General features: G+C 36.5%; 1 protein-coding gene across 5 annotated transcripts in view; it reads right to left on the bottom strand.

Annotated features, from left to right (window-relative positions):
• EVI5 (ecotropic viral integration site 5) overlaps positions 1–25,569 on the bottom strand; it is a 200,666-nt gene that overhangs the window by 19,380 nt on the left and 155,717 nt on the right. For all 5 annotated transcript variants that reach the window (XM_046014873.1, XM_046014881.1, XM_046014846.1 and 2 more), the window contains one exon: positions 12,980–13,075. In XM_046014873.1, the coding sequence (XP_045870829.1) occupies positions 12,980–13,075 (96 nt within the window). The remainder of the gene's footprint in view (positions 1–12,979; positions 13,076–25,569) is intronic.

The raw sequence follows: 25,569 nt of genomic DNA, 5'->3' as shown, positions 1-25,569 counted from the left end.
AAGAATGAATGGAAAGATATACAGTCTTGGAAATTTTAAGAAATTAGCCTAGAAATAACTGCTGGAAGTTTGGTCACAAGTTAAATAATAAACTCTTGTAGCAGAATGTATTGAATAGCTGAGCTTATTTATGTCCTTGGGTAAGCTTGTATTTCTTAAATAATAGGTATATCTGAAATGGGGTGACTATTTTTATCTAGTTCTATGTTTCTGGGAATGTCAAATTTGGCTAAAAAATATCAGTTGACTCTGTTTTCAGAAAATCATTTAATATTTAAAAGTTAAGATTTTAGTAGCACCTACTAGAAACTGAAGCAGAATCTCTAGGGTCAAGTCACACTAATTCCCCAGTTTCAGAAGGAAGAGAAATCCAGAATCTGATGCTGGAAGAAAAGTAAAGAATACTAGGCGGTAGTCGAGTTCTACTAAGTAGACGTTAGGTTTCCCTCTGAGAGAAGTAATTAATTTAATTTAATTAAACCCTTATAAACCCCTACTACATCTAACATGTGACAATTAAATGGGTCGGCAGGACTGTGGTAGGACAGTGGGATGTAGCAGATCAGAAGTCAGAATGCCTGGGCAGTAGTTCCGGCTCTGCCACTAACTAGCTGTGTAACTTTGGGTAAGTCCCTTAATGCTTATGCCCTCAGCTTCCTCATTTATCAAGTGAAAAACCAGATAAACTTTAAGAACATGCCTGGCTTTAAAAAATGTGAATCTGAAATCACAGCTTTATGTCTTCTACACAGTAATATTATTGCAGACATTAAATATTGTACACTGTACAGTTTAATCTTATGACTTCAAATAAGATAAATTATCTGAGATTAAACAGCATATATAAAAGGAATAGGAATAACAACACCAATTTAAAGAAGTCATTAAGAATGAATTTTTAGGGGTGCCTGGGTGGCTCAGTCGGTTATCTGTCTGCCTTTGGCTCAGGTCATGGTCTCAGGGTCCTGGGATCGAGCCTCTCATCAGGCTCCCTGCTCAGCCTGCGTCCCCACCTCCCTCTGCCTGCTGCTCTGCCTCCTTGTGCTCGCTCTCTCCCTCTCTCGAATAAATAAAGTTAAAAAAAAATGAATTTTTAATAGGAAGTTAAATGGAGGTTGTAAGATTTAAAAACAGTGCTAAACATTTTTTTAAAGATTTTATTCATTTATTTGCAAGGCAATGCACAAGTAGGGGGAGTAGCAGGCTCCCAGCTGAGCAGGAAGCCTGACATAGGACTCCATCCCAGGACCCTGGGATCATGACCTGAGCAAGAAGGCAGATACTTAAATGACAGAGCCACCTAGCTGGCCAGAACTAAACAGTTAATTTAAAGAGCCTTAAAGCAATTTTCATAGGAGTACAAATACAATCTCTCATTATCTACATAAGACCTTCAGCAGCAAAAAAACCTCAATTTTCCTACAGAAAGGCTTGTGTGAGCTCCTGCATGATACTTTACATTGCTTTAACTAGAGAAAAAACAAATTTAAGGGAATACGTTCTTTTATTAAAAAGTTGCCACACTAGGGGGTGCTTGGGTGGCTCAGTGGGTTAAGCCTCTGCCTTTGGCTCAGGTCATAATCTCAGGGTCCTGGGATCGAGCCCTGCATCAGGCTCTCTGCTCAGTGGGGAGCCTGCTTCCCCCTCTCCCTCTGCCTACCTCTCTGCCTACTTGTGATCTCTCTCTCTGTGTCAAATAAATAAATAAAATCTTAAAAAATAAAATTGCCACACTGGGAAACTGGGCACTTTTTACTGTAACAATATGCATGAAAGCTTATAACTCCCATCTATGGAAATTTTTTTAAACAATAATTCTATTTATTTATTTTTTTTTCAGCGTAACAGTATTCATTCTTTTTGCACAACACCCAGTGCTCCATGCAAAACGTGCCCTCCCCATCACCCACCACCTGTTCCCCCAACCTCCCACCCCTGACCCTTCAAAACCCTCAGGTTGTTTTTCAGAGTCCATAGTCTCTTATGGTTCGCCTCCCCTCCCCAATGTCCATAGCCCCCTCCCACCTCCCCCCAGCAACCCCCAGTTTGTTTTGTGAGATTAAGAGTCATTTATGGTTTGTCTCCCTCCCAATCCCATCTTGTTTCATTTATTCTTCTCCTATCCCCCTACCCCCCCATGTTGCTTCTCCATGTCCTCATATCAGGGAGATCATATGATAGTTGTCTTTCTCCGATTGACTTATTTCACTAAGCATGATACGCTCTAGTTCCATCCACGTCGTCGCAAATGGCAAGATTTCATTTCTTTTGATGGCTGCATAGTATTCCATTGTGTATATATACCACATCTTCTTGATCCATTCATCTGTTGATGGACATCTAGGTTCTTTCCATAGTCTGGCTATTGTAGACATTGCTGCTATAAACATTCGGGTACACGTGCCCCTTCGGATCACTATGTTTGTATCTTTAGGGTAAATACCCAGTAGTGCAATTGCTGGGTCATAGGGTAGTTCTATTTTCAACATTTTGAGGAACCTCCATGCTGTTTTCCAGAGTGGTTGCACCAGCTTGCATTCCCACCAACAGTGGAGGAGGGTTCCCCTTTCTCCACATCCTCGCCAGCATCTGTCATTTCCTGACTTGTTAATTTTAGCCATTCTGACTGGTGTGAGGTGATATCTCATTGTGGTTTTGATTTGTATTTCCCTGATGCCGAGTGACGTGGAGCACTTTTTCATGTGTCTGTTGGCCATCTGGATGTCTTCTTTGCAGAAATGTCTGTTCATGTCCTCTGCCCATTTCTTGATTGGATTGTTTGTTCTTTGGGTGTTGAGTTTGCTAAGTTCCTTATAGATTTTGGATACTAGCCCTTTATCTGATATGTCGTTTGCAAATATCTTCTCCCATTCTGTCAGCTGTCTTTTGGTTTTGTTAACTGTTTCCTTTGCTGTGCAAAAGCTTTTGATCTTGATGAAATCCCAATAGTTCATTTTCGCCCTTGCTTCCCTTGCCTTTGCCGTTGTTCCTAGGAAGATGTTGCTGCGGCTGAGGTCGAAGAGGTTGCTGCCTGCATTCTCCTCAAGGATTTTGATGGATTCCTTTCTCACATTGAGGTCCTTCATCCATTTGGAGTCTATTTTCGTGTGTGGTGTAAGGAAGTGGTCCAATTTCATTTTTCTGCATGTGGCTGTCCAATTTTCCCAGCACCATTTATTGAAGAGGCTGTCTTTTTTCCATTGGACATTCTTTCCTGCTTTGTCAAAGATGAGTTGACCATAGAGTTGAGGGTCGATTTCTGGGCTCTCTATTCTGTTCCACTGGTCTATGTGTCTGTTTTTGTGCCAGTACCATGCTGTCTTGATGATGACAGCTTTGTAATAGAGCTTGAAGTCCGGAATTGTGATGCCACCAACTTTGACTTTGTTCTTCAATATTCCTTTGGCTATTCGAGGTCTTTTCTGGTTCCATATAAATTTTAGGATTATTTGTTCCATTTCTTTGAAAAAAATGGATGGTATTTTGATAGGGATTGCATTAAATGTGTAGATTGCTTTAGGTAGCATAGACATTTTCACAATATTTATTCTTCCAATCCAGGAGCATGGAACATTTTTCCATTTTTTTGTGTCTTCCTCAATTTCTTTCATGAGTACTTTATAATTTTCTGTGTATAGATTCTTCGTCTCTTTGGTTAGGTTTATTCCTAGGTATCTTATAGTTTTGGGTACAATTGTAAATGGGATTGACTCCTTAATTTCTCTTTCTTCAGTCTTGTTGTTGGTGTACAGAAATGCAACTGATTTCTGTGCATTGATTTTATATCCTGACACTTTACTGAATTCCTGTACAAGTTCTAGCAGAAACGGAAGGAAAACTTCCAAACTCATTTTATGAGGCCAGCATCACCTTGATCCCAAAACCAGACAAGGATCCCACCAAAAAAGAGAACTACAGACCAATATCCTTGATGAACACAGACGCAAAAATTCTCACCAAAATACTAGCCAATAGGATTCAACAGTACATTAAAAGGATTATTCACCACGATCAAGTGGGATTTATTCCAGGGCTGCAGGGTTGGTTCAACATCCGCAAATCAATCAATGTGATACAACACATTAATAAAAGAAAGAACAAGAACCATATGATACTCTCAATAGATGCTGAAAAAGCATTTGACAAAGTACAGCATCCCTTCCTGATCAAAACTCTTCAAAGTGTGGGGATAGAGGGCACATACCTCAATATTATCAAAGCCATCTATGAAAAACCCACCGCAAATATCATTCTCAATGGAGAAAAACTGAAAGCTTTTTCGTTAAGGTCAGGAACACGGCAGGGATGTCCATTATCACCACTGCTATTCAACATAGTACTAGAAGTCCTAGCCTCAGCAATCAGACAACAAAAAGAAATTAAAGGCATCCAAATTGGTAAAGAAGAAGTCAAACTATCACTCTTCGCAGATGATATGATACTATATGTGGAAAACCCAAAAGACTCCACTTAAACAATAATTCTAAAATTAAGATTCATTTATCAACAGAATACTGTATTTATTCCTTATTTCTGCCTCCACCAGTATACTGTTGCTATCAATACAGTTTGTAAAAATGTCATTCTTAACCTCAGTAAACTAGGTAATATACTTGGAGTTCTGCAAGATTTAAAAGGAAATAAAGACTGGTAGAAACAGGCAATTACAGAATAAGCATACAGTTAAACAAAAATATTATTATTCGGTTTGAAATAAAGAGAAAAAAAATAGCTGCCAATAATTACAGCCGAATTACTAAGTTCCTTTCTACCTTTGATATTCTGATTTTAATGCCTAGATGAAGATCCATGTTAAATTGATCAATGTTAAATGAGTCTTTAAGCTTCTTCATTAAAAGTTTGGGGCACCTGGGTGGCTCAGTAGGTTAAAGCATTAACCTTGACTCGGGTCATTATCCTGGGATTAAGCCCTGCCTGGAGCTCTGCTTCTCCCTCTCCTCCCTGCTCATGCTCCCTCTTGCTGTCTCTGTCTTTCTCTCTTTCTCAAATAAATAAATAAAATCTTTAAAAAATAAATAAATAAATTTAAGTTCACGTGATTTTATTAACTACTTTTAAACTGGGAATGTAGAGCAAGGAAAAAAAGATACACAGTTACAAAAGGGTAGTCTGTCATTTGATTATAAAACCTCATTTCAAAAATTCTAGTTTTGGGGCTCCTGGGTGGCTCAGTGGGTTAAGCCTCTGCCTTTGGCTCAGGTCATGGTCCCAGGGTTCTGGGATCGAGCCCCACATTGGGCTGCCTGCTTGGCGGGGAGCCTGTTTCTCCCTCTCTCCCACTCCCCATTCTTGTGTTCTCTCTCTTGCTGTCAAATAAATAAATAAAATCTTTTAAAAAAAATTTCTAGTTTAACAAGTGAGTAGATACATTAAACATTAATAATGGACAGGACATTCAAAATACTTTCTGCTAGACACTTTATTAAATCTATAGCTCAAGTATAAACCATTATCAGAATTGAAAAACGATTACTCACATATAAACATTTTCTAAGGCAAACTTCAGAATGGGCATTCTTTAGATTTCCTTTTATTTATTCAAACTCCTAATTTTGTACTTGGCTGGTAGAAATAAAAGATTCCTGTAACATACAGTAACTTAAAAAACTGTCTTCCTTAACAAAGAAGACAGGAAGACAAAAGCCCTGGGTACTGGGAATGAGCACAGAGGCTATCCTTTAAATGAAAGTTGGCTTCATCTACCTGGGTTGTATGTTATTTATAGCATCCTATAACAGTGTTTTATGTAGTTTTGTTTCTGGCCTGCTTTGTCCTGAAATAGCTTACATTTCTTCAAGTTCTTCAGGAAGGGGGTCTCAGTAATTGTTCAGTGACAGACAATTCCTCCTGTCAAGTTCTTTCATAAATCATCCATCATTCTCTAATAAATGGTTAAAAAAAATGCTGAAGATATCTTTCTTAATACATTTGTTCTTTAAGAGGAGAGAAGTTTATAATTTAATTAAAATAACTATGTTGAAATACTCTCTTCTTGAAAGTCTCCTTTCTGGGGCTCCTGTATCTACAGTCGCCAGTTTCCCTCCCATCTCACTGGTAGTTTTGATCTCCTTTATTGGCTCTCTTGATCTTATAGGTCAGGAATAACACAGACTTGCTCCTAGAACCTCTTCCCTTTACCTATGAATAACATTTATAGGCCATTAACTACTATACCTATTTTTAGCCCCAACATCTTTTTAGAACATCATACATACCCATTGCCTACTCCATATTTTCATTTTAATGTTTAATAGGAATCTTAATTTTAACATAAACAAAACAGAGGTCTTGATAGTCTACCCTTCCCAACCTCAGTAAATGTAACCAACCAATCATTCAGATATCAAGTAAAAAATCTCTGGAGTCACTGACTGTTTTATCTTATGTCCCTCATACAATCCATCAGCAAGGGGGTATAGCTCAGTGGTAGAGCCTTTGACTGCACAATCCATCAGTAAGTTCTCAACTTCGAAAACCTATCTAATACATTCCATTTCTCCCATCCTGCTAAGGATGTGGCTAACATTTCCACTTCTCTCATCCTTCTAAGCCACCTTTGCTCTTACCTAGACTATATTAACAACCTCCATTTCCCTGTTTCTATTCTTGCTCTCTTATAATCAATTCACCATACAGCAGGCAGGGTAAATCAGATCACATCACTCTTTACTTAAAACCATACAAATGCTTCCCACTGAACCAAGAATAAAACAGTTTATTTATCCCGGCTTATAAAGCACTATTTAGGATTTGATTTCAACTACCTCTTTAATCTTATCTCATACCATTTTCTTCCCCACCCTCCACTATACTCCAGCCACATTTTAGTATGATTTCTCACGAAGTCCACTACATTTCCCTCAAGGTCTCTGTACTAGTTGTTTCTTCTGCCCGGAATGTTCTTTCCACTGATTTTCTGCACATCAGGAAGCTTCTTTGCATTCCTATCACAGCTTTGACATTACCCTACTAGCAAAGTCTTTTGAAATAATTTACTAAATTTTTTTTCCCATGGAGTATCCATTACAGGGCAACATTGTACTAGGTACTGGCTGGCGGGGGGGTAGGGTGGGGAGTTACTCAAGTACACATTAAAACCATAATGAGAAACCTCTGCACAGCCAAAGAATGACTAAAATTAGATAAAGACAGACAATCCTACATGTTGATGAGGATGCAGAGTAAGAACTGTTTACCCTGCTCATGGAGTGTAAAATGGCTTAACTGCCTGTAGCAATGTTCTTTCTTTCTTTCTTTCTTTCTTTCTTTCTTTTAAGATTTTATTTATTTGACAGACAGAGATCACAAGTAGGCAGAGAAGCAGGCAGAGAGAGAGGAAGGGAAGCAGGCTTCCTGCTGAGCAGGGAGCCCAATATGGGGCTCGATTCCAGGACCCTGAGATCATGACCTGAGCTAAAGGCAGATGCTTAACTGACTGAGCCACCCAGACACCCCTGCAGCAATGTTCTTAACAGACCAAACTGGAAATAATTCAAATGTTCACCAACAAAAAGATAAATAAATTGTAGTATATTTATACAAAGAAAAATTACACAGTGATGAGAATGAATAATCTATAGCTACATTTTAAAATAACATGGTTAAATTTCCCAATTTTAAGCCAAAGAGGCAAGACACACAAAAAATATATACTATAAGCAGCTATTTATATAAAATTCAAAAACTTAAACTATTGTATGAAAGTTGAGATCATGGTTATCTTTGAAGAGGATGGAGCGAGTAGTGGTTGCAAGAGAGTATGGACCTGGGGGGTAGTTACATGGGTGTGATCACTTTGTGATAATTTATTGAGCTCTAAACTTGTCACCTGGGCACTTTCCTCCATGCTGTACTTCTATAATAGGTTTTCAAAGAGTCTGTTCTTTAAATTGTTCAATTTTTATGATTATGAACCCATTCTATTATAGAATGTTAAGGATAACAGCTGGTCTATAATAGCTGATCATACTAGAAGGTTTCGTTCACAGATAAGCAATGAAGAAACTGTGGTTTGATCTTGCCATCAGAAATAGTTGTGTCTGTCCTAACAATTGGTCTGTTTTCATTATACATTCATTCTGACATGTTTAAAGTGACCAGGTTTCCCATTTTTGTTTAGACTCCTGAAAACTTTAGAGCCAAGTTTAAGGTCCATTTATAAGAAATATATAGACACTCCTGTGGTATGCATTTTTGAATGGGTCTTATTCATGCCTCCCACATTACATTCCTATAGTTTTCTTCACTCTGTCTCACAAAATTGTAGTTTGCTATTTTGCATCATTTACAAACTTGCTTCATTATGTCTCAAACAAGGCAGGGTATTTATTAATGAACAAAAATGCTCTAAAGATTTTTTTCTTTCTTTTTAAAAAGATATGGTTTGTTTTGTTTGCCTTCATATTCTAAGTTTAGTACATTGCAGTCAAATGAAAGTCCTACTTCAAGCTTCTGCTACTTACTGATAGGTGGCTGTGGGTGGACATGTTATTTGGCCTCTCTGAGACTATATATAAAATGGGAATAATAATTTTCACAAGATAATTGTGAAGATTAAAATAATCATCCAAAGTATTTACACCCAGTCTAGCAACTATCACTAGCAAGCTTAATGAAAAAAGGGAAAAGTTGCTCTATGTATAAAACTTACTAAGCAAATATGACTAGAATTAATTTTTTGAGATTTTAAGGACATAAAGCACATTAAAACTATTATGACAAAAAAATTCAGCAAAGCAGGGACACCTGGGCGGCTCAGTCATTATTAAGCGACTGCCTTCAGCTCATCCCAGGTTCCTGGGATTGAGCCTGCATCAGGCTCCCAGCTCAGCGGGAGGCCTGCTTTCCCTCTCCCACTTCCCCTGCTTATGTTCCTGCTGTCACTGTCTCTCTATGTCAAATAAATATATAAAATCTTTAAAAAAAAATTCAGTAAAGCTGTTTGATAAAAAAAGATTTAATTTTTAGCATAAGTGAATTATCTTTAGATGGGAATAAATTTACCTGTTCCTACAACATCTACCAGAATATATCACATCAAGAACAAGTAAAAACATAATTTATATCCAAAAACGTATTCGAATCAGCTGTTTAGTATGCATTTTCCTACAAAGTAGTACTGTAAAAGGCAGCAAGGCTCCAAAGGGCCCAGAGAACCCCAGTCAACTGGTAATCGTTGGGTGAACAATAAGATTATACTTCTCAGTATGTCTATGCCTACATGAGTCCTGAGTATATTTCTTTTAGCTTCTAAATGAGAATAACTTTCTACCTTCTTCTACCTCCCTTTCCTGGCATTTAGAAAATATTCTTTGTCTTCAGTGGTCAGTAGCCATAAGAAGACAGACCTATGTTGCAAAAGTACATGGCTTATTCATTCCTGGAACCTACAAATTTGGTTTATGTATCTGACTGATATGTTCCTGATGCTCTGTGTGACAAATTTCTTCTCATTTTTCAAAACCCAACCCAGATGTTGTTACCATTTTATTCCTATATGTTTCAAAGGAGGCACAGCATATGGTAGTTAAGTGCATGAACGGGTTTGGTGTCCTATAGTCTGAACTAACCTCCTACTTCTATCACTAACTACTGTATGACTATGGGGAGTTATTTATTACCCCAGAACCTTAGTTTTATTACATGCAAAACACAAATAATGATGATGTTTCCTATTTCATAGGAATGTTGTGAAGAAATGATATAAATATAACATTTAGGACAGTGTCTGGTATAGAGTGACTATTAAATGAATGGTAACTACTATGCAGTATTTTTCATTATGTATTATAATTTATTTGAATACTGATCTCTGTTGTTAGGCTATGAGTCCCTTGGGGGATAGGAATTGTGTTTCAATCTGTATCTTTAGTTCTAAACACAGCACCTAGTAGGTACTATAATGATAGATGGTTGGGAGGGCAGGAGGTGGGGAAGATGGAATAAGGAAAGACTTGAACTGGGATCCAGGTTCTTTTCTGTGTATGCCATGAGGACAGGATGTACAGATAGGGGAGGATTTAACCAAGGCTCTTGCCAGATCTGGGGCAGCAAGCATTTCTACAGTGGCTTCTATGAGGGTCTTCGCAGGGTGTAAGAGGCTCCAAGTTAAAACATCCTTATGTGAAGTAGGTAAAATTAAGAGCATTATTAGCTAGGTGGTGACAGTAGGAACTGCTGTGGTTGGAAGTCAGAGAAGGCACTCGGATGGATCACAGTACATTGCAGTAAGTGAAGATAAATCTCCATTTGCTACACTGACAGAGAGGGAGAGGGAGCTCTGGGTGCTAGGTCAACTGCAGAATTCACTTCTAATGTTTCAGGGAGGAACAACACAGTTAAAATATTGTCACTAAGTGCCATTCTTTAGATTTTTAAATATTGATGACATGTTTTCTAATCTAATGTCTGTAAACAGCACAGAAAAGGATAGGCCAAATTTGATTCAATCCTGGCTCAACCGTTTACTACTTGTATAACCAGGGCAAGTTACTTAATTATTGTGACTGTTTTCCTATTTATTCAACTGAGAATACTACCATCATGTGGGAATATGATGAGGGTTAGTAATAATATATGTGAAGTATCTGACATAATGCTTGACCAATAGAGGGTATTCAATAAACAGTAACTACTATTGTTATATTATAGACCTGCAAAGTTTCTCTCAACATTTCCTTCAACATTTTAAGAAGTATAATAGAGTGACTACTAAACAGTCACATGTTCACATATAACCTTAATATCTGAAAGTTAATTTTTTGTTGAAAGCTAAAGATTCTGGCAAATTCTAACACAGAAGGCAAAAGTTAAGTTGGAGAGATTAGACTGTCTTTGGTTATGGGCTTTTTTCTCCAGTGTGAAGTGCTATATAGCACAAGAATGAAAATCACTAGAATAAAAAAGTGATACCTTATGTAACCCTCTTGAGAAGCTGGTCTAACCAATAGTATATGTATAGTTAGTGCACTTACAACCATTACCTTGCTTTAAAATTTCATTTGTTTTCACTTAACCTTTCTTTAGTTGTAAAACTTTGAAACAGGTCAATGTACTAAAACCTGCTCTGAAAACATAATGAAAAGGAACCCCTAACTGAAGACCTATAATGATTTCATTTTATCTAGTAAATTTAATCTTGTCTAGCTTTGAAGATTCACCATAAGCTGGTTCTATTCACTCTGCCCTCACTTCCTACCACCTAATCACATTAATTTTTAATCGCGTCTGGCCTCTAAATCCCATACCCATGCTGGCTTACTCTCACCTCTGCACTCTTGTGTGGTCCCCAGCTGCACTTGTACTTACCCTCTTCTCTACACATTTTCTCACTGGGGCCTACTTAAGCCCAGGACCTGCGTACTTTGAATAACACAATTAGCATCTCATCACAAACTGTTCTAGTTTTTACTTTACACAATCTAGCTCTTTACTTTAACAGTAGAAAATTCTACTCAGTTAATTTTCTTTCCATGTTCGTGCAACACAAAAGATTACTTTCACAGCCCACACATACAGAAGTGACATTAGAGTGAGACCTCTCATAAACTGTTTTCTGCCAGTCCTGATGAGGAGATTATCCTTATTTTCAGTTAAGGTACGTGACAGGCAAAATTAATGTTGGCTGATTTTTAGACGAGTCTTGGAAATAAGGTCAATCCCCATACACTTTTCTTAATTCAGCAACATTAAAGCTTCCTAATCACTCTAAGTCAAAATTATAAAGGGAAGATGGCTTTATTGTAGTCAAAAATTCCTTTGAGAAAAGCTTCTGAACACAAGGAATTCCTAGGGTTCTCAAAACAATAAGAATTTCTAGAACATCTTATTTATAATTTGTTCTTTTACAAATGGTTATTAGATCAGAACAGATTATAAAAACTGCACACAAATAAGTAAAGATTATACATAATCCTGAATCCCTTAAATGCTATCATGGTTAAAAAATCACAGGAATGACCCCCAAAATTTCAGGATAAGTCACATTAAGCCACATTTAAGATTTATCATTTTTGTCAATGTTTTGTTTCTCCATTCAGAACTTAACTTAGATTGACTACCTCCGGGAGGTATTACCCAAAACACCCAGCTTTAACTGAAGGGTGTAATACCAGGAAGGAGTAATGTCCAAACTTTTTCCTTTGAGGTTTAAATTAATTTAGCATTCAAAATGAGTTTCTTTCTTAACAAATGAGGTTGTATTACCCACTCAAATCTTACCATTGTGAATAAACCTTATTGTACAAATAATTCAAGATAAGAAACATGCTTTTATATTAATATTTGGATAAGTCCTTATCATTAGAAAATAATAAAGGACAAGGAAACTGACCTAGAACCACATTAACAAAAAGTATGTCTCTAATCAAACACTTTAATTTGAATTACTTGGAGTACTTAATAATAGTATTTGACAATTTCATGAGTTGAATCTCACAGATTCAAGGTAGTGCCAGTTTAAAAAGTGTTTAGATACTAAGAAATCTGTTAACTGATATTAGGCAAGTATCCTTTTTTGCAATCTCAGTAATACCACCATAAGGGAATAAGAAGACAAGAGTAAAAAGACTTCCCTCTATCCACAACGGTGAATAACACAAATCTATTTTAAAAGTATAAAGAAAACTTAAGTTTAATTGAAGTAACTTAATGACACCTGTACAAGCTATCAAAGATTTTTAGATCACAATAAAAAAAATTTGCTGTGCAAATATTAATTGAACATTTTTAGATCATGATAAAAAGGTTTGAGGAAAATTAATTCTCAACATTGGAACAGAACAATTCTTACTAAAAAGACAAATTTCTAAAATATTATTATTTAATTATAATCATGATCCACAGATAATATTTATCATGAAAGAGTCAGTCATAACCAGTAATAAACCAGTAATACAGTGTTGTTACAATACAGAGGAAGGAAGAAAGAAATATGTGAAGATCAAAATTTATCACTTACCTCATGATTCAGCTCTGCTATCTGATCTTTCAGTTCCCTAATATACTGGTTAGAATCAGACTTGTTAAGCTGTCCTTGAAGCTTTCCTTCTTCTTTCTGTTTTGGACAATAAAACAAACCAAAAACAAAAGACAAATTTCACAGCATGTACTCAAATATTTGAAGATATAGGACAGGATAAGGGCATATCCTTTAAATGGCTAAATTCTGAACTAATCTGTTCTCAAACTATCTCTGGAAAGTAATTTATAGTAAACTATACCAAGTACGTCTAAATAATGCTTAGTAGAAGCTGTTTATAACACATACAACTTATGTACTTTTGGAGATACTCCTAGAAACCAACAACTGAATGAGTCTAGAGTGAAAAAATTACCCTAGAATTTCAAAGTCATTCTAGTTACCTTGAGCACAAATGATTTTCTATCCATACCATAAGGGATTCAACGTTTAGTTGAGAAGGTAGTAAGCTTCCCACAGCTACACTGGGAATCAGCTTTTGCTTGGTGAACACAGAAGAGAAAAAAGAAAGGTTCTGCAAACCACTCTTAAAAGGGGAAGGAGAGCTCTGAATCTCTTCTATTTAATTAACTTAGGAATGTATATTGGGAGTCCTAGATATAGCTAATTAAAAGGTGCTCCAATACTAACAGCTAGATCCAGAACCATAATGTGATCATTTTCCAGGCATACAGATCGCGAGGGAAGAAGCTGCCTTTTCCTTTACCATTTGAAAACAAATGTGAATTTTAAGACATAGGGCTGGGTGCCCAGGTGGCTCAGTTGGTTAAGCGTCTGTCTTCTGCCCAGGTCATGATCTCAGGGTCCTGGGATTGAGTCTGCCCAGGACTCCCTGCTCAGCCAGCAATCTACTTCTCTCTCTCCATCTGCTGCTCTCCCTACTTGTGCTCTCTCTCTCTCCTTCCCTCTCTCATTCTCAAAAAAACAAAAAACAAAGACATAGGGCTTATTAGAGGATGAAATTGAATTTTTAACATCTCCAGATTCTTTTTTTTTTTTTTTTTTAAAGATTTGTATTTATTTATTTGACAGACAGAGATCACAAGTAGGCAGAGAGGCAGGCAGAGAGAGAGGAGGAAGCAGGCTCCCTGCTGAGCAGAGAGCCTGATGCGGGGCTCCATCCCAGGACCCTGGGATCATGACCTGAGCCAAAGGCAGAAGCTTAACACACTGAGCCACTCAGGCACTCCAAAGGAAGCTTTATTTTTAAAGAATGTATTTTCCAAATCCCATATGTGACGTGAAGAAGAACAGCCACAAATGAGTAGGTAGATATATTTCCAAAGGGGACTAATTTGATGAGAATCACTCCTTTGGGTATGTGTTCAGCTGTCTTCTTTGATGGTCTTTGAGTCTAATTTTAGCATCATGCCATATTAATTGCCTTGAAATCATTAATTAAATGGAAAGTGCAATCAACTACTAGGAAGAAATCCTTGTGGATGAGATGGAAAGGCTAGATATTTGTGGGCTGAAATCGGATTTACAAAAGTTGCCTTTAAATCTGGTTCCCAGTGAAGGTGAATTTCTGAAGGATTTTGGATATCCCATAGCATGAATATCATGCAGGACAAAATAAAATTCTCAGGGTGAATAAAATTAGAAAGTCTAAGGTAAGTTCTAATGTGGTGAGACAGTCATTCAAGAATGCAAAATACCTTAGGTTTGAAAGGCTGTCAACTGACCATAACCAGGATTAATACCAATTCTTTCTTATAAGGAAACGTGTATGAAATAAAAATTTGGCATGATAGGAATCACTAAACCTGTTTTACAAAAAGTGACTAAGTGACTCCAAAGATCTGTTTTCTCCAAAGGTGGATCTTAGTAAGGTTTAGCCAAAAATTTTACACCTTGATTTCTTTAGAGGAAAGGCAGTATTTAACAAAAAAACAGAGCAATTGAGAAATTTTACAATAAATAAAAGGAATGTTTTAACTTAGGGGGAACAAAAAGACTCCTGAAAGGTATTTGTAAAAATCAAAGAAGCCCTCTTTAAGAATTTATTACTAAAAAACCCAGGTGTTCCTTGAATTTCTATTCATCGTAGAAAAAAGGCAGAATTTCAAGGAGAAAAACTTTATATATTTGACTAACATAACTGCATATAATTGTTCCTTTAAATTTAAATATAACCGTATATAAGGTTAATAAAACGGTTCTTCTGGAAAGCTTTTACATACAGAAAGTCAAAAGTTTACCCAAAAAAATCTCTGATGCCCATTAAACCATTATTTCTGTAAACACACAGAAACACACACATACCGAAGTAACAATTTGTAAGGACAAACTGAAGGCAAAGGAAGGATAATTAAGCAGCTCTGTGCTCTAGCAGTGACCCCATCCCTGCACAGTTGTCACACATTAGTAGCAAGCATACCAGTGTGACAGACACACCAGTTGGAAAGCTCTGCATAAGGTATTCCGATTTAAGTCTACTTAAGGGAATATAGCTGATATTTCAAAAACTAAAGTAATCTGAGAGATGTCCTAAATGCTATTTCATAAATTAAAATATATAAATAGCATTTTATCTAAAAATCCATGGTTTTTATGTTCTGCAAATGGGCTCTCATTTAAATATATTGATTCGAAGCTCTTTAGGGTCCTTGGTAAAGGTAACTAACACATTTACAATGCCAAAAAAAATACCCAGTTAACTATTATATTCTAAAAAGTGGGCAACTGAATTTCACTTTTGAGACAATTTATTCGATTACCTAATGTTTAAGATTCTTTTTTGCAAGCATTTTTATAGCTTTCTATTTTCAAGCAAGTCCACATGGTTCTTTCTGATAAGCAGGTGGGAAAATGTCAGCTATCCTAATAAATTTCCAGTAACCTGGATTTTCTTGGATGTTTTCTTTTGGTCTAGCTGATAACAACAACAGATTGCCAGTTAAGTGGTTTCCTAAGCAAAACTAATTAGGTAAGTGACAAACTTAAAGAGCTCCAACACATCAACAAGTTTGGTAATTCTATAATTTCAGTGAACAGACCTTAAATATATACCTTTTTGTCTTGCGATAGAAGAAAACTCTGTATTAAGAGAACATAAAGTAATACTTATAAAAGGCTTAAATTCACTTTCACTCTTGGATCTTTCAGTAATTATTTTAGCAATTACCTTCAGGATGTTTATAATAATCTAATTCATATTAAAGCCTTATGCTATAGAATTCCATGTATGAGTCTCTTAGTCAAAAGGTCATCAAAAACCTAAAGATGTGCATGTTTAAGTGATTAGGGACAGAGTATAACTACTTTACTTTAACTTACTCTGAAATGCACCAAAAAAATAAGACACCTTCAGTGGTAGATGGGTAAGTATCTAATAAAGCAACAATAAAAGAAATATATAAAAATATTAATTCCAGATTGGAGGTGATGGATGTTCACTGTACAACTCAACTTTTGTGTGCTTGAAGATTTTCATAGTAAAATACTGGAAGAGGTCATCAATAAGAAAACAATACAAGCCCGCCCCTCCCGCCACTAGAAAGAAAGCATTTAGTCCATACCATGGTTCATTTACATATATGAGAGGTATTTATCTCCCACAGGTTATTTACTGATTTTTCATCTAAAAATCTACCTTCTGCTCCAAGATTTGTACGTTCTTCATATTTTACTAGAAATGTAAGAAACTGAAAAATACTAAATCATAAATTAGCACTTCATTAAAACAATATAATTTTAGATCAGGCTGAGTTACAGTTCATCTCTATAACACTTTAGAGTAGATTTTATGGTTGTTACATCGAGATCTATTTTCTCTCCTTCATTACATAGTGGTCATACAATAGGAATTATCCCCATCCTTAACCCCACAGGTAAGGCCCTGATTGGTAGGGTTTAAGCCAAACAGAACAATCACATGTTTGCACTGTGGTTGGTTCAGGTTTTGCTCAAATAGTGTAACTCTCAAAACTTTTACTGGAAATTCTGGGTTATAGCTTCTTATTCTGGATATTATGATAAGTAGCTGCAAGGCTCATTTGTTAGCCATTTTAACACAATGAGAAAAACCTCCTACGGATGAAAAATGAGAAGCAGAAGGGTGCCTGGGGTAGCTCAATCAGTTGAGTGGCTGACTCTTGATTTTGACTCAGGTCATGATCTCAAGATCTCATCCAGCTTTGTGCTCAGCGAGCGGCCTGCCTGAGGATTTTCTCTCCCCCCACTCTGTCCCTTCCCCTACTACTCACACACGATCGTTCTCTAAAATGAATAGATTTTTACTTATTTTAGATTTTTGACTTTAAAAAAAAAGAATAAATCTTTTTAAAAAATGACAAGCAGAGCAGAACCTTCAGACTCATGCCTAATGCAACAAGTTGGAGCCCAAATCAAACTTTTCCTGAAATATATCCTATTTCTAGACTTTTCAGGTACCTGAGCCAATAAATCCCCTTTATTATTTAAGCCATAAATAAACACAGAATGTAGTTTTCTATTATCTGCAATAAAAAACATCCTAATGGATATTTTTAAAAATATGGCTAAGTAAAGTAATACAATAATATAAACAACATAACCTAGGAAATGCTTAAAACTGTTATTCCCAAAGATGACTATGGTTGGGAGTTTTGTAAACACACTGATTAAGACAATCTATTTCTGACCTAATGAATTCTAAATATTTGTGAATGGGGTTTGAAAAATCTGCACACTTTGAAAGCTACAAAGGTGGTCCTGATACAGCCAATGTGTAGACTATACTTGAAAGACACTAGTTTGTACCACCTATGAAAATGAACTATTTCTTAAACAGAAATTCAAAATTATATTTACATGCCAGTTATAAAGTACTTTTATGTTTTAAGAATCCCAAATAATATTTTACAAGTCTATACTCATAGAATTTACTTAGTATACTTTTACACATAAAAAGTGGTAAATATTTCTTTTAACTTGGTAAATGACCAAGACTCATAAACAAATAGTCTTTATATTCCCAGAGCAAATATATTTTAAAACAAAGGAAAACTGGTAAGGTTTCTTAAATTAATTTCTTTTCAATTCTGCTACCAGTTTCACTTCATATTATTTGTTAGTTTCAGCCAGTCAGTTCCCTGTCTACAGAGGGTGGTTCATTTTGAACTCTAATCCCTTTCTTGGTTAACCTAACTCTCAAACAGATGATATTACTATTTTAAAACTTAGTAATATATGATGAGGACCTAAATAATGTTTAAGATCAAGAAAAAAATCCCATATATATGACCCCTATGACTGAATAGTAAGGTAACTGTTCAAAAGAATAAAGAAAAACCAAAGATTTGAGGACCAGCAGAATAATTACTGAAAAACATAAAAGTATCAGCATCTATGAGGACATATGCCAATAAATAAGGGATCCAATTTTCTATAGTTTTTATTAGGTAATGGGTTGATACAGTCAAAAAACTTAATTTCTTTTCAGTGCTCCAGAATTCACTGTTTATGCACCACACCCAGTGCTCCATGTAATACGTGCCCTCCACAGTACCCACCACCAGGCTCACTCCCTTCAAAACCCTCAGTTTGTTTCTCAGAGTCCACAGTCTCTCAAGGTTCGTCTCCCTCTCCAATTTCTCACAGCTCCCTTCTCTTCTCCATCTCCCCATGTCCTCCTTGTTATGTTCTTTAATATAACCATAAATGTGTATAGAGGACAATACGGCAGGGATGTCCATTATCACCACTGCTATTCAACATAGTACTAGAAGTCCTAGCCTCAGCAATCAGACAACAAAAAGAAATTAAAGGCATCCAAATTGGTAAAGAAGAAGTCAAACTATCACTCTTCGCAGATGATATGATACTATATGTGGAAAACCCAAAAGACTCCACTCCAAAACTGCTAGAACTTGTACAGGAATTCAGTAAAGTGTCAGGATATAAAATCAATGCACAGAAATCAGTTGCATTTCTGTACACCAACAACAAGACTGAAGAAAGAGAAATTAAGGAGTCAATCCCATTTACAATTGCACCCAAAACTATAAGATACCTAGGAATAAACCTAACCAAAGAGACTAAGAATCTATACACAGAAAATTATAAAGTACTCATGAAAGAAATTGAGGAAGACACAAAAAAATGGAAAAATGTTCCATGCTCCTGGATTGGAAGAATAAATATTGTGAAAATGTCTATGCTACCTAAAGCAATCTACACATTTAATGCAATCCCTATCAAAATACCATCCATTTTTTTCAAAGAAATGGAACAAATAATCCTCAAATTTATATGGAACCAGAAAAGACCTCGAATAGCCAAAGGAATATTGAAGAACAAAGCCAAAGTTGGTGGCATCACAATTCCGGACTTCAAGCTCTATTACAAAGCTGTCATCATCAAGACAGCATGGTACTGGCACAAAAACAGACACATAGATCAGTGGAACAGAATAGAGAGCCCAGAAATCGACCCTCAACTCTATGGTCAACTAATCTTCGACAAAGCAGGAAAGAATGTCCAGTGGAAAAAAGACAGCCTCTTCAATAAATGGTGCTGGGAAAATTGGACAGCCACATGCAGAAAAATGAAATTGGACCACTTCCTTACACCACACACGAAAATAGACTCCAAATGGATGAAGGACCTCAATGTGAGAAAGGAATCCATCAAAATCCTTGAGGAGAATGCAGGCAGCAACCTCTTCGACCTCAGCCGTAGCAACATCTTCCTAGGAACAACGGCAAAGGCAAGGGAAGCAAGGGCAAAAATGAACTATTGGGATTTCATCAAGATCAAAAGCTTTTGCACAGCAAAGGAAACAGTTAACAAAACCAAAAGACAACTGACAGAATGGGAGAAGATATTTGCAAACGACATATCAGATAAAGGGCTAGTATCCAAAATCTATAAGGAACTTAGCAAACTCAACACCCAAAGAACAAACAATCCAACCAAGAAATGGGCAGAGGACATGAACAGACATTTCTGCAAAGAAGACATCCAGATGGCCAACAGACACATGAAAAAGTGCTCCACGTCACTCGGCATCAAGGAAATACAAATCAAAACCACAATGAGATATCACCTCACACCAGTCAGAATGGCTAAAATTAACAAGTCAGGAAATGACAGATGCAGGAGAGGATGTGGAGAAAGGGGAACCCTCCTCCACTGTTGGTGGGAATGCAAGCTGGTGCAACCACTCTGGAAAACAGCATGGAGGTTCCTCAAAATGTTGAAAACAGAACTACCCTATGACCCAGCAATTGCACTACTGGGTATTTACCCTAAAGATACAAACATAGTGATCCGAAGGGCCACGTGTACCCGAATGTTTATAGCAGCAATGTCTACAATAGCCAGACTATGGAAAGAACCTAGATGTCCATCAACAGATGAATGGATAAAGAAGATGTGGTATATATACACAATGGAATACTATGCAGCCATCAAAAGAAATGAAATCTTGCCATTTGCGACGACGTGAATGGAACTAGAGTGTATCATGCTTAGTGAAATAAGTCAATCGGAGACAGACAACTATCATATGATCTCCCTGATATGAGGACATGGAGAAGCAACATGGGGGGGTAGGGGGATAGGAGAAGAATAAATGAAACAAGACGGGATTGGGAGGGAGACAAACCATAAATGACTCTTAATCTCACAAAACAAACTGGGGGTTGCTGGGGGGAGGTGGGATTGGGAGAGGGGGAGCGGGCTATGGACATTGGGGAGGGGAGGCGAACCATAAGAGACTATGGACTCTGAAAAACAACCTGAGGGTTTTGAAGGGTCAGGGGTGGGAGGTTGGGGCAACCTGAGGGTTTTGAAGGGTCAGGGGTGGGAGGTTGGGGGAACAGGTGGTGGGTAATGGGGAGGGCACGTTTTGCATGGAGCACTGGGTGTTGTGCAAAAAGAATGAATACTGTTACGCTGAAAAAATAAATAAAATGGAAAAAAAATGCTAAAAAAAATGTGTATAGAGGAATATTTAGTAAAATATTTAGCAAAAAAGAGCAGTGATTCTGGTGTTTGACTACCTGCACTGTTTTTAATAACCTTAGGTATACACATTCATCTGTTTTATCCCTGCAACCACGGGGAGCTGTAATCCAGGAAAGGATGCGGTAGAGATGGAACATGCCCAAGATGTGTCCCATATTCTGTTACAGTTGATTGGAAAATCAGTACATGCTATAGTCAGCAGAAAAGAAATGAGTATTTATCCATGCAATGTGTATGTAGTCACAGTAGAAAGTGGACATTTTAATCAGAGAGATCATCACCTACATCTGCTGCACTCCAACATACTCTTTAAGAAGTTGAATAATCAAATGTGTTGGTGGTTCAAGCTAGAAGAATTAAGTAAAAATGTGAAACGTTTTCTCTATAGCTCTAAGCAGCTTGTTTTTCATGTGTCATATTGTAGCAAAACCGAGACGATGTAACTTGCTTTAAACAACTGGGGGAAAAAGTGGGGTTTAGTAGCATATAATATTGAAAAATACTGGGAATTGAGAGAAGAGGAGGCAGAGGCTCAGGTTTGTTTAAACTCACAAATTAAGTCTCAATTTTTAAAGTGACATTGTAATAGGCATGTCTAAGAGTCCATTCGTGTTTGTTTCTTTATCTATGCTTTTAATGCAGGGTATAATTTACCCTATCTTGCCACAGGAAGGACACTTCCTTAGAGACAGGAAGATAGCAGATTTTAAAAGCTGTGTTCAAGCCATAAGCTTTTTAATACTCTGTGTGACTGAATAATTTGCTTAGAAGTTTTTGGGTTTTCTTAGAGAATTTAACCAGTTAATACCCAGTTAATGTACTAGATGCATATTTGAGGCAGTTGAAAATACAAAACATAAAAGCACCTAGTATATCATTTACATTCTGCAAAAGTTTCCTTTAGCTATTCAGTTTTCAGAATTTTCAAATCTACAGAGGAGCTGAAATAGTATGATTTTAGCTATAGTCACTCATCACTACTTTGCCACATTTGCTTTCGTTCCTTCTCTCTGGACGTACAGATATCTTCTGAACCATCTGAATGTAGATTGCAGACATGACATTTCAGTACTATATATTTCAGCATGCATTTCCTAAGAACAAGGAACTGTTCCACGTAACTAAATGCCATTATCACACTTAAATAGTTTAATTCCACAGTATCATTGAATATGTAGCTCCCATTCAAATTCCCTTAAAAGGGCCCCAAATGGATTACTACTGTCCAGAATCAAACTCAGGTTTATGGTTACATTTGGTTATTATATCTCTTTGCCCTTTTTTAATCTGTAATGGTCCCTCTGCTTTTTTTTTTTTTTTGTCATGATTCTGTTAATATTTTTAAGAGTCCAAGTCTAGAGACTATATTATGCAAGGTAAAATACAAAAATCTCCCATTCCAACCAAACTCCAAGTACAGTTCTGTTTTTATTCTTCTTTTCAAACCAAATAGGCAGCAGGATAAACCCAATATAGTGTATATTTAATGGTTGGTTAAGGGAGGAAGCATAGAAGATAGGGGCACAGAAACTTAGGTATCTGAAGTCAAAGACTAAGAAAATATGTAGGAACAGCACTAGAAGACAGCATTTTATTTATTATTCCAGTAAACATCTACTTGTTATATTATTAATATATTATATTGTTATTAATAGCATATTATATAATTATATTTTATTATATTATTTTTAGATATTTGATAAATGAGAAACATAATAAATATTAGTAGTTATATTTTTTGCCTCTTATTAAGAAGCAAACCAATAAGTTTAACTCTTCAATTCTTCTGAGATCCAAAGAACTCTCTCCATACCTCACATCACTTTAAACACACAAAAGCCCTTTAGCCTTGCTGTCTTTGTGAAAATATTCTACGTTGTAGACAGATGACTTTGAATTCTGGGAAGAGCACAGGGATAGTCACAGAGAAATCACTGAGAGGGAGGACTTGTCATAAAAGGAAAGCATCCAACAGCCACTTATTAAGCTTTACCTCATTCAGTGAGACAGTGCTCACAGCTGGAGAAAATGGTAGCTGAAAAAAATGTCATGCATCTGCTGGATGGCTGGAACGTCTTATTTTAATAACCTCATATTCCATGTCATGAGGGTTTATCATCTCAGTGAGAGATTCATCTCTGCTTTTGTTTCTTGGCTTAGTGTTTTTGGTTTTTGGTTTTTATTTTGTTAAAGATTTTATTTATTTATTTGACAGAGACAGAGGGATCACAAGTAGGCAGAGAAGCAGGCAGAGAGAGAGGAGGAAGCAGGCTTCCTGCTGAGCAGTGAGCCCGATGAGGCCCGATCCCCAGGCACTGAGATCATGACCTGAGCTGAAGGCAGAGTCCCCAACCCACTGAGCCACGCAGGCGCCCCTTGTTTTTGTTTTTAATACCACAAAGTTAAACACCAAAGAGGTGTGCACCATACAGCAGCTTTTGTCTTGCTCCTTTGCCTATGAGGAAAGGATAAATGATGATACCCTGTTCACTAATGGTAAACACTGTCAGGCTAGGCTAGGTTAAGACCTGCCAAGTCCTTTGGGAGTGCTGTCTTGGGATACTGAGACTTTTGAAGAATTAGTTTCAAAAAGCCTTTCTAAATCTAAGTATACATCATTTCACTTCTTGCCATTCTACTACCCAGCACTGTTATTTCTTGAGATCCTCTTCTGTTAGCTTAAAGACCTTTTGCTCTAGACTACTGTTTTCATACTCTAGATTCTTATCACCACTTCTTTCTCTTAGCAGCATTTTCTCCAGCCTGATAAATAAGCTGTCCTGTTTTTTGGCATGGCCCCTGTACCTGTGCATTACCCTCACAGGTGGCTTGATCTAAGTATGGCCTAGATCCAACAGCACGAGAGGACTAAACAGACTTACTGGCTAATGTATCAAGGATCACATGGAAAAAGCTGGTAGAAATCAGGTTTCGCTCCTATGTCCATATTTGTGAGACAAACCACAGCAGGATTATGTGTTAGAATTGTTTTTCTAAAAATGGTGTTGATAATTTTATGTTTGATTCATATATCTTTTCCTAGACCCTCCATAAAGAGCAACACTCAGCCAAAGTTGGGGAGTACAATCCTTAGCTGTCAAAGTTTGTCATGTGTTCTTTAGCACTGAATGACTAGACAGCTTTCTATATATTCATCTCACTGATACCACATGCTCTTCTCTCATTTTTCCCCCCAAATGTTTATTTAAATTCCAGTTAGTTAACATATAGTGCTATACTCGCTTCAGGAAGTGATTCATCACTTACGCATAACACCCAGTGCTCATCATAACAAGTGCCTTCTTAATGCCCATCACCCATTTATTTTTTTAAATTTTTTTAAATTAACACGTATTACCTACCACCCATTTTAATGCATCCCCCACCTACCTTCCTCCATCAACCCTGTTTGTTCTCTATCATTAAGAATCTCATGGCTTGCTTCCCTCTTTTTCCTTCCTATATGTTTATCCATTTTGTTTCTTAAATTCCACATGAGTGAAATCATATGGTTATTTGTCGTTCTCTGACTTATTTCACTTAGCATAATACACTTTAGCTTCATCCACATTGTTGCAAATGGCAAGATTTTTTTTGATAGCTGAGTAATATTTCATTGTATTTGCAGTGATTATTGTTAGGTATGAATTTAGTGCCATCGTAAAGCTGGTGTTTCTGGTGATGTTCTCTGTTCCTTTCTAGTCTTTATTGCGTTTGGTCTTTTTTTCCCAAAGAATCCCCTTTAATATTTCTTGTAGGGCTGGTTTAGTGGTCATAAACTCCTTTAGTTTTTGTCTGGGAAAGCCTTTCTCTCACTTTCTATTCTGAATGACAGCTTTGCTGGATAGAGTATTCTTGGCTGCACATTTCTTTTCTCATTTGTTTAAAAGAAACATAAAGAGCTGATTTTGCCAACAAGAAGTTTTATCAACTTATTACATTATTGTAATACTAGAATTTGACAGGGAGCCAGCCATTTTTATCATGTAGAGGAGAAGGCCAATATGGAAAACCAAATTACAATTACTTATCAATTCAGTAACTCCTTCCCATATTAACTCAAGGGAGAACAAGGTATAAAATCAAAGATAGCACAAAGATAGTATCAATAATATTTTATATATTTGAGATTATTAACTAATACTATAAAATTAATTTCCTCTCAACAATTTCAACGAGATGGTTTGGCCTGGCTGTGAATGTACAGTTATTGAGTCATTTTTTTCCCCTGAATATGCTCCTCCATCAAACATTCATCACCTTTAGCTTATGATTTAGAGTTCACCTGTTATATAGAAGAATTTAAAGGCCTGAGGGGAAAAAAGTAAAGAAAAACAATTTCAATAATCAATGTTAACATCCTAGAGAATGTACACCCAGCTTTTTTAAAAAAGAGAAATAATTGTTTCTGTAAAGTTATACAGGTTTACCTTAAATAATTCACACAAAAGAAAAAATATAAAGATGAAAATTAATCTTAAATTTTAGCTAAAATTGATAGAAAATACAAGGAACATGAGTCAGGTTTCTATCTAAATCTGCATCCCTTGACTTGCAATTCTAATTTTCCAAATAAATGTCCAAACATGGGGTTACTGAGCTTATATGACTGAGAG

Source organism: Meles meles, chromosome 1 (assembly GCF_922984935.1).
Source record: "Meles meles chromosome 1, mMelMel3.1 paternal haplotype, whole genome shotgun sequence".
NCBI lineage: Eukaryota > Metazoa > Chordata > Mammalia > Carnivora > Mustelidae > Meles > Meles meles.
Note: the sequence above shows the minus strand (reverse complement) of the source record. Positions and strands in the feature narration are given on the sequence as shown.